The sequence below is a fragment of the Erinaceus europaeus genome, chromosome 4 (genome assembly GCF_950295315.1).
Source record: "Erinaceus europaeus chromosome 4, mEriEur2.1, whole genome shotgun sequence".
In the NCBI taxonomy this organism is placed as follows: Eukaryota; Metazoa; Chordata; class Mammalia; order Eulipotyphla; family Erinaceidae; genus Erinaceus; species Erinaceus europaeus.
The window spans coordinates 67,533,342-67,543,256 of NC_080165.1; the positions used below are offsets into that span (position 1 = coordinate 67,533,342).

General features: G+C 44.1%; 1 protein-coding gene across 1 annotated transcript; it reads right to left on the minus strand.

Annotated features, from left to right (window-relative positions):
* Positions 1 to 16: 16 nt before the first annotated feature.
* On the minus strand, positions 17 to 9,883 carry MRPL2 (mitochondrial ribosomal protein L2). Its single transcript, XM_007530455.3, has 7 exons — positions 9,720 to 9,883; positions 5,192 to 5,360; positions 3,695 to 3,836; positions 3,469 to 3,584; positions 3,284 to 3,394; positions 2,949 to 3,022; positions 17 to 264 (listed from the first exon to the last, which is right to left on the minus strand). The coding sequence occupies exons 1-7, from the start codon at positions 9,786 to 9,788 to the stop codon at positions 52 to 54; spliced, it is 894 nt and encodes a 297-aa protein (XP_007530517.1). The 5' UTR covers positions 9,789 to 9,883; the 3' UTR covers positions 17 to 51.
* Positions 9,884 to 9,915: the final 32 nt, after the last annotated feature.

A 9,915-nucleotide genomic window follows, 5' to 3' on the forward strand; every position in this document is an offset into this window, starting at 1 on the left:
AAACAAAACAAAACAAAACAGAAGGCAGCATTTTATTAGAGTCTAGGAATATTAGCTTTGGGAAGCAGCTGAGGGCAGCTTCACATAACTCTTCATGGGCGGCAGCGGACGAATCTTACGACCAGCCCAACCCCCTTTGCGATGCCACAGACCACTGGAAGGCCTCTTGCCCAACCAGCGGTTTCGTCCAGCCTTGCCGATGACTCGTTTGTTGTGATCAACATTGGATACGCGGCCCACTGTTGCTATGCACGTTTCTAGCACCTGACAGAGAAAGTAGATGGGAGGAGAATACATAGTGGAGGAGGGGAAAGACTAGATAACGTTGAGGATATACACTTCCTAAGATTACTTACATGCAACAAGAGAACCAGGGCAACATAACTAAACTCAAGTGCAAGTCCTAAAAGGGATGAATATAGTACCATAAAGGTACTATATGAATATAGTACCTATATAGAATAAAGGTACTATATGAATATACTATATGAATATATGAATAAAGGTACTATAAAGGTACTATATCAGTCCAAAAGGGATGAATATAGTACCATAAACCAGTAACAATTCCATTTTTTGTTTTTCTTCTAAACTAGGGCAGTGTTGGGGGGGGGCAGTGTTCAGTTTATAGTGCTGGGGATTGAAACTGGACCCTTTAGTGCCTCAGCCACGAAAGGTTTTTTGCATAACTATAGTGCTATGACCCAGCCCAGTAAATCAGTACAATTTTTTTTTGGACTTGAAAGTGTGACTACTTTATTTTGGACAAATGTTGATGCACCATCTGCACAGCTACCTTTTAGCTGTGAAATAAGGTAAGACATCCACGGTTGTGGTGTTGCAGTTTTAATACTGATATAGTTCAGGGAGTTTGTTTTGCAATTATTTGTCCTCCAATATTTGTTCTACAGCAGTCTATAACTTTGAAAAGACCAGTATTGTTCTTCCCTACCCCCCCCAAATCAGTACAATTTTAGTTTATTATTATTATTATTATTTTTACCAGAGCACTGCTCAGCTCTGGCTTATGGTGGTGTGGGGGATTGCACCTGGGAGTTTGGAGCCTCAGGCATTAATCTATTTGTATAACCACATTTGTGAATCTCCCCACCTCAATTTTAATCTGTAAAAAAGTGAAATATACGGGAGTCGGGCAGTAGTGCAGTGGGTTAAGCGCAGGTGGCGCAAAGCTCAAGGACCGGCATAAGGATCCCGGTTAGAGCCCCTGGCTCCCCACCTGCAGGGCAGTTGCTTCACAGGCGGTGAAGCAGGTCTGCAAGTGTCTATATTTCTCTCCCCCTCTCTATCTTCCCTCCTCTCTCCATTTCTCTCTGTCCTATCCAACAACGACATAAGTAACAACAATAATAACTACAACAATAAAACAAGGGCAACAGAAGTAAGTAAATATTTTTTAAAAAGTGAAATATATATATTTATTTATTTATTATTGGATAGAGACAGAAATTGAGATGGGTGTGCGAGATTGAAAGGGAAAGGGGCCTGATGGTGGCACACCTGAATGTGCTCACATGTAACAGTGTACAAGGACCCCAGTTCCAGGCCCCATTCCCCAACTGCAGGGGGAAAGCTTCCCAAGTGGAGAAGCAGGGCTGCAGGTGTTTCTGTCTTTCTCCCTCTCTATCTCCCCCTTCTCTCTCGATTTCTGGCTGTCTCTATCCAATAAATAAAGATAATTAAAAAGTAAAAATGAATAAAAAATAAGTTACTTTCTATTTTAAAAAAAGAAGAAGAAAGAAAGAAATGGAAAGAGACAGATACCTGCAGCTCTTCACCACTTGGGAAGCTTTTCTCCTGCAGGTGGGGACCAGGGACTTAAACCTGGCTCCTCGTGCACTGTAATATGTGCACTTAACTAGGTGTGCCACTGCCTGGCTTCCTAAAAAGTGAAAAATAAAGAACCTTGAGGCTGGGTGGCAGCTCACCTAGTTAAGTGCACACACTACAGTGCACAAAGACCTGGGTTCAAGCCCCTGGTCCCCACTTACAAGGGAAGAGATCACAAATGGGCCAGCAGGTCTACAGGTCTCTCTCCTTCCCTCTAAATTTCTCTGTCCTATCAAATAAAATAAAGTTAAAAAAATAATAAAGAACCTTCCTCTTGTGGTCTGGGAGGTGACTCAGTGGATAAAGCATCAGACTCTCAAGTATGAGGCCCTGAGTTCAATCCCTGGCAGCACACGTGCCAAAATGATGTCTGGCTCTTTCTCTCTCTTCTCCTATCTTTCTCATGAATAAAGAGTGATTAAATTTTTGCTAAGATTTTGTTAATTATTGTGAAAATGGGAAGGAGGGCAAACAATTTTGGTTTTGGGTGCAATGTGGAACTCTACTCTTGTAATCTTAAAAACGGTTATCAGATCACTAGTAACACAGGTCAGGAGGTTGCGCATCTGGTTAAGTGCTCACATCACATTGTGCGAGGACCCAGGTTCAAGCCCCCGGTCCCCACCTACAGGCGAAAAGCTTGCTAAATGGTGAAGCAGGGCTACAGGTGTCTCTCAAACTCTATCACCCCCCCCTTCTCAATTTCTGGCTGTCTCTATCCAACTATATATATATTAGCAGCACACTATTAAGCTCTACCCTATGGTGGTGCAGGGACTTGAACCTGGGACTTTGGAGCCTCAGGTATGAGATAGTCTCTTTGTAGAACTATTATGCTATATACCCTTCATATATATATCACTAGTATTAAAAAAAAAACTTCCCTGCACACCCCCCTCCAGAAAAAGGGAAAGGCACTGTTCCTAATCATAATCATACTATGGTATAAGCCATGACTAGGTATGTTTAATCATGTGACAGAAAAAGAACAACCCTAGCTTGAGGCAAGTCCTAAGGTAAAACACCTGTGAGCTCTACAGGCCAGGGAAGGTACATTCCCAAGATTCCTCTTTTGCTGACCTCTCACACCATATACACACCTGCATCTGCCTCTTGGAAGGCAGCTGAATGATGGCTGTCCCATTTACCTTCCGCAGCAGCACACCACATGTCCCTAGGAGGAAGAAGTAGCTTTGGTCACCCCATGAAGGACTGGGTGCGGGCAGGGGCAGGTGCATACCCTACACACCGCCCTTGCTTTGGCCTTTAGCAGCACATATACTGAAGCAGGGGGCGTGCTTCCAGTCACATTTTTTCTTCTTTTCCTCTGCCAGTGGACCAGATAAGGGCCCATGGATTCAGAAAATTGTGACCTTAGGCAGCCTTTGGTGTTCCCAACTGTAAGGTCCTGAAGCAGTTTCCTTCCTTCCTGTACCTGCAGCTCGGATATACTGAGCGCCCCGGCCTGGTTCACTCTCCACATTGTTGATCAGGGTCCCTACAGGCAAGGCCCCAAGAGGATGTGCATCTCCTTCCCGAGCAGAAACTGAAAGACAGAATTTTATCAGCACCAGAACCCTATGCCTCCCAGACTGCACATACTGGGCGGCTATTTCTTACCTGCCATTCGGCCTATCTGGTCAGAGCTCAGGATTACATCTCCAACCTGCATGTTTTCTGTGGCAATGATCCAGCGTTTCCGGCTGCCTCCAGCAACCAGAGCAATATCTGCTGACCTGTTCAGGGTAAGGGGCAGGTGAGCAGATCACTGAGAATCCCACACCTTCTGAAAAAGTCAGTCTCTCTCATTTAGCCCTGCCAACACTGCCTCACATCCCACACTTGCCTACAAGGGTCATATCGGACATCGATGACTTTCTCTTCAAAGGGTCCTGGCTTGGTTTCTTGCTCTGGTCGGAACCGCAAGAAGTCGATCATTCGATAGCGTTGCTTGTGGCCACCACCAATACCATGCACTTGGATTCGGCCTATGGTTAAGACAGCATGAAGACATGACCCAGGTCAGATGAATCACCCTTCTGCATTGGGAACAGGCCTGTCTGGGCAGAAAGCATTGCTTCCAAACATTATGACACAAGCAGAAAAGGATCTTAAAAAACTACACAGCACACAAGGATAAGTGGGGCAGGGAAAACACCAAAATGGAGCTTGGTAAAAACACGATTATGGGATCTCTTCAAATTACTGAATTTAGTTAAGTGTATCAGAGCCACATAAACAGTGCTCAATTTCTACTCTTGTACATGTTTGAAAGGTTGAAGAACAGTGTGTAGTTTCCTGTATATGGTGAATTTTCTTCAGTTGTCTCTAAGAACTAGACTATGTTCCTGTTGCTTTATAACAACAGAAACATATGGTTCCCCACCTGCAGGGGAGTAGCTTCGCAAGCGGTGAAACAAGTCTGCAGGTGTCTATCTTTCTCTCCCCGTCTTCCCCTCCTCTCAGTTTCTCTCTATCCTATCCAATAACAACAGCAACAACAAAATGGAAAAGATGGTTGACAGGAGCAGTGGATTCGTGGTGCAGGCACCTAGCCCCAGCAATAACCCTGGCAGTGAAAGGAAGAAAGAAAGATAGATAGAAAGAGAAGGAAAATATGGTTCTTATACTCACAGTACAGGCAGAAGGATTACATGTCTTTCTTTGGGGTGTGCTGCCAAGAATCAAACCCAGGGTCTCATACATGTGCTGATGCACTGTTCTACTACTGAGCTATATCCCCAACTCCTCAATGAACACTTTCAAATTAAATTCCTCTGCCTCAGGAAGTCTAAGTGTACATTATACAGATCTTTGTGTCCCCCCCTTTACAATTTAAACTTTGTAAATTTACAATTTAGATTCCCCCCCAAGACTTTTTAAAATATTTATTCATTTTCCCTTTTTGTTGCCTGTTTTTTGTTATAATTATTATTGTCGTTGTTATTGATGTCTTTGTTGTTGGATAGGACAGAGAGAAATGGAGAGAGAAAGGGAAGACAGAGAGGGGGAGAAAAGGATAGACACTTGAAACCTGCTTCACTGATTGTGAAGCGACGCCCCTGCAGGTGGGGAGCTGGGAGCTTAAACCAGGATCCTTACACCTTGCGCCAACTGCGCTTAACCGCTGCACTACTGTCCGACTCCCAATTTAAACTTTCTTTCTTCTTTTAAGACTTTATTTATTTATTAATGAGAGGGATAGGAGAGAAAGAACCAGACATTACTCTGGTACATGTGCTGCCAGGGATTGAACTCAGAACCTAATGTCTGAGAGACCAACGTTTTATTCACTGTGCCACCTCCTGGACCACAATTTAAACTTTCTTGATCTTGCTCTGACCTGTGTGGTTTCGGCCCCCAGATTTCCTCATCTTCACAGGTGTAACAGTGTACTTGGTATGACTCTTCCAGGAAACAAACTTAGCACTAAGGGCCACAGAGGTAAGGACTGGACGACAGGGAGGCAACAATGAGGCAGAGGATAGCTGGAGGAAGGCATTGTTTGTCACCTAGAGATAAACAGAAATCTTTTTCATTTGAAAGGTAATTGAGGGAAAAGCATCAGAAGAAAGGGGGCGAGCACAGACCAAGTTTGACCCGCTTCCTCCTAGGAATTGTCCAGACCAGCTGTCCAAAACTCCACCCTTCAGTTTGCACAAACAGCAATGCATAGTGTTTACCCACGTGCTGATTACCCATCCTCATTTGATTCTCTCACCTCTGAGACGTTTCTTCAATGGAATATTCTCTTTGTTCATTTCCTCTCAGATATGGTTCAGACTCTCCTCTGGGAAACTATTCCTTTCCTCAACAAAACCACTTTTAGAATTGATAACTTCCACATACCATATGCCACCAACACCTTTTGCTCGTTTCTGGGATTCTGCTATATTCCCAGAACTTTACAGAGAAGGTTGGCTTGGTTTTGAGTTTCAATTATGCACCTGCAAACTTAACTATCTGCCCCAGAGATCCAAAGGAGCAAGACTTAAAACTTTCTTGTGACTTATCAATCATCCAGTAGGAATTTTGTGATACTTGGCCTTAGGCTCCTATTGTTGCTACCTTGGGTCCTATAATCTCAGCAATAAATATTTTTTTTATTCATTTTTTAAAATATTTATTTTATTTATTTATTCCCTTTTGTTGCCCTTGTTTTATTGTTGTAATTATTATTGTTGTTGTCATTGTTGGATAGGACAGAGAGAAATGGAGAGAGGAGGGGAAGACAGAGAGTAGGAGAGAAAGATAGACTCCTGCAGACCTGCTTCACCGCCTGTGAAGCGACTCCCCTGCAGGTGGGGAGCCGGGTTCGAACCAGGATCCTTATGCCAGTCCTTGTGCTTTGCGCCACCTGCGCTTAACCCGCTGCGCTACAGCCCGACTCCCAATAAATATTTTTTATAATATTTATTTATTCCCTTTTGTTGCCCTTGTTGTTTTACTGTTGTAGTTATTATTGTTGTCATCGTTGTTGGACAGGACAGAGAAAAATGGAGAGAGGAGAGGAAGTCAGAGAGGGGGAGAGAAAGACAGATACCTGCAGACCTGCTTCATCGCTTGGAGTGACTCCCCTGCAGGTAGGGAGCCAGGGCCTCGAACCGGGATCCTTACTCGGGTCCTGTTGCTTTGCACCACCTGCACTTAACCCGCTGTGCTACTGCCTGACTCCCAGCAATAAGTATTTTTAAGGGCCAAAGCAAAGTATGTGACTTTTTAAAATTTTTTATTTATTTATTTATTTTTGCAAAGTATGTGACTTAACATCCCTACTTCCAGTAATAATCCATCCCCCCCCGCCGCGCGCGCAAGCCCATTTTGACAGGAGAGAAATTGAGAGGGGAGAGGGAGAAAGACAAAGAGACATCTGCAGATCTGCTTCACCACTTTTGAAGCTTCCCCCCTGCAGGTGAGGAGTAGGGGGCTCTAATCCAGGTCCTTGTGCATGGTGATATGTACACTACTGCCCAGCTCAGTAATAATCCATTCCTAAAGGTTATCTTAATGGTTAAGAGTCCAAGAGTCAAAGTTAAGTGAATGGTCTTGTACTGTTTATTAGTTTTCTCTTTCTTCTCTTTCTTTTTAGGTTTACCTATTAGTAAAATAGCTCATTTGGACAGTGTGCTGCTTAGCTATGTGCTCGACCCAGATTCGAGTCTGGTCCCCACTACACTGAAGGAAGTTTTGGTGCTATAATTTTTTTTTTTACATATTTATTTAGTTATTCCCTTTTGTTGCCCTTGTTTCTTTTTTATTGTTGTGGTTATTGTTGTCGTTGTTAGATAAGACAGAGAGCGGGAGAGAAAGATAGACACCTGCAGACCTGCTTCACTGCCTGTGAAGTGACTCCCCTGCAGGTGGGGAGCTGGGAGCTCAAACTGGGATCCTTATGCTGGCCCTTGAGTTTTGCACCACCTGTGCTTAATCTGCTGCGCTACCTTCTGACTCCTTGGTGCTATGATTTCTTTCACTCTCTGCTCTCTCTGTGCCTATCAAAAAAAAAGGGGGAGGCAAAAAGCATCAAGGTCCCACTTTGGCACATGTAATGTTGGGAAACAAACTTGGGACCTCGTCATTGAGAATCCAATGTTCCTTATTCTCTGGCTGCAGACTGCTTATTAGCTTTCTTACATGTGAAAAGGGAATGAACATAACTACTTCACAGAGAGGCTGAAAAGAGTTCCTTTGGGAGTCAGGTGGTAGCACAGCGGGTTAAGCGCAGATGGCACAAAGCACAAGGACCAGCGTAAGGATCCGTTTGAGCCACCAGTTCTCCAGCTCTCCACCTGCAGGGGAGTTGCTTCACAAGTGGTGAAGCAGGTCTGCAGGTGTCTTTTTCTCCCCGTCTTCCCCTCCTCTCTTGATTTCTCTCTGTCCTATCCAACAACGACCACATCAATAACAACAATAATAACTACAACAACAAAACGAGGGCAACAAAAGGGAATAAATATTAAAAAAAAAAAGAGAGTTCCTTTATATATCAGTTATCATTGAAATGTGTATAGCCAGTGATCTATATAAAGCACTTTCATCTCCAGTAGTTTGGCTGAGGATTGCATAAGTTCCATGAGATAGCAACATTTGCATAGGAAAAGCTGAGCATGGCTTATCCATCACAAGGTCAGAGTGACCGCAGATTAGACATGTATGTAGTTTGACACCAGGCATCCCCTCTCCAGCTGCAAGGACTAAAGTGACCTTACCCTCCCCTCCTTTTTTTTTTTTTTTTTTTTTTTTAAGAATTTACTTATTCAGAAAGATAGGAGAGAGAACTAGACATTACTCTGGTACATGTGCTGCCAGGACTTGAACTCCGGACCTCATGCCCAAGAGCCCAGTGCTTTATCCATTGCATCAACTCTCAGACTCCTCTTTCTTTTACTTATTTATTTTTTTTTGGTGGTTGAGCAGGTTCATGAGATTAGTTTTGTGCTGTGAGTGGAAGTAGTTTGAGTTGATTGGACTAAAGCACTAAATAATGTAACCATGTCTCCATGAAGACACAAGGTAAAAGTAATCTGTTGTACTACAGCAGGAAAGAAAAGTTAGCTGGGTCCACAGTGGAATAAATGTAACAAATAAATCTTTACTAGTTATAATGGGGAGGTTGTAGGATATACTCATTCCTATAGCATAACTTTGCTATTTGTCATCACACTAAGGCTTCTGCTAAATCAAACTTGACCTTACCTTTTTTAATATTATTTTATATATATATATATATATTTTTTTTACCTTTATTATTTTTTTGGATAGAGACAGCCAGAAATTGAGAGGAAGGGGGATACAGGGAGACAGACAGACACCTGCAACCCTGCTTCACCACTTGTGAAGTTTTCCCCCTGCAGGTGGGGACGGACCGGGGGCTTGAACCTGGGTCCTTGAGCACTGTAACATGTGCGCTCAACCAGGTGCTCAACCAGGTGCGCCACCACCTGGCCCCAACCTTACCTTTTTGACTCATATAATTCTTGAGGTCACAGGAATATAAATATTCATATGACCTGTTTATATTTTGTGTTCTCAGTGTCCTATTGAGTGGTATATATCTTAGAAACAACAGAGAAACAGATTTTATTTCTATTAAAAAAGCCTAAACCAGAAAACTTGTTTTAACTTTTCCTTTATAAGATGTGCTGCTAACTACACATTTCAGTCTTATCTATTTCTCCCTTCTATACAACAGATTTCTTCAATTTAAACTACCGCCCCCCCCTCCCCCCCCCCCCCGCTAGGTCCTCCTCTGCCATCAAGTTCCAGAACCTTTCTTTTATTTTAAAGAGCGAGACCAACCAGAGCATGGTTCAGCTCTTGCTTATCGCGGTGCAGAGTATCAAACCTGGGACCTCTGAGCCTCAGGTCTTGCATAACCATTATGCTAACTCCCCAGCCTCCCCCACCCCCCGCCCCATAATTTTATTTTTCCCCACTGGGGTGTTGTGCCTGCGAGATTTCTTTCTCCTTCCCTCTCATTCAACTTCAGAGCGACAGGGTCGGCTACATAGCTCTCTTGTATAGTGGGCTGCTATGCCATGTTCGCGAACCCGGTTAGAGTTTAGCTCCCACCGCCTAGGAGGAAACTTCACTGCTGTGGTTATTCTCCGTGACTATCTGAAAGTCATCACTTAGAGGTGAAGCCGCGGAGACGACACACACACACACAAAATCAATTTCAGAGAGAAGGAGAAAAGACATCACAACACCACTTCACCACTCCTAGAGCTTCTCTCTGTGGCATGCATGACGCTCCCATGTGGTGCGGGGTTCGAACCCAACTCACACCAGGAGGACCTAATCTCTGTTGGGTGAACTATTCCATCTCGCAGCCCGCCCGGAAATGGTCTCATCCGGCCAAAGTGGATTACCTGGGCTGCAGCGAACCGAGACTCCAGGTTCAGGGAGCCCAGGGCACGGGTCAGTGCTCTCAGCGCCATGAATGCGTTCAGGTTCTGCAAGGTTCAGCCGGCCACCATTGCCTTTGACCAGGCCGCCTGGCGCTCAGGAGTGACGCCAAGTGACGTCGCTCTCTCATACGTGAAAAAAAAGGGGACGGGCAGAGAA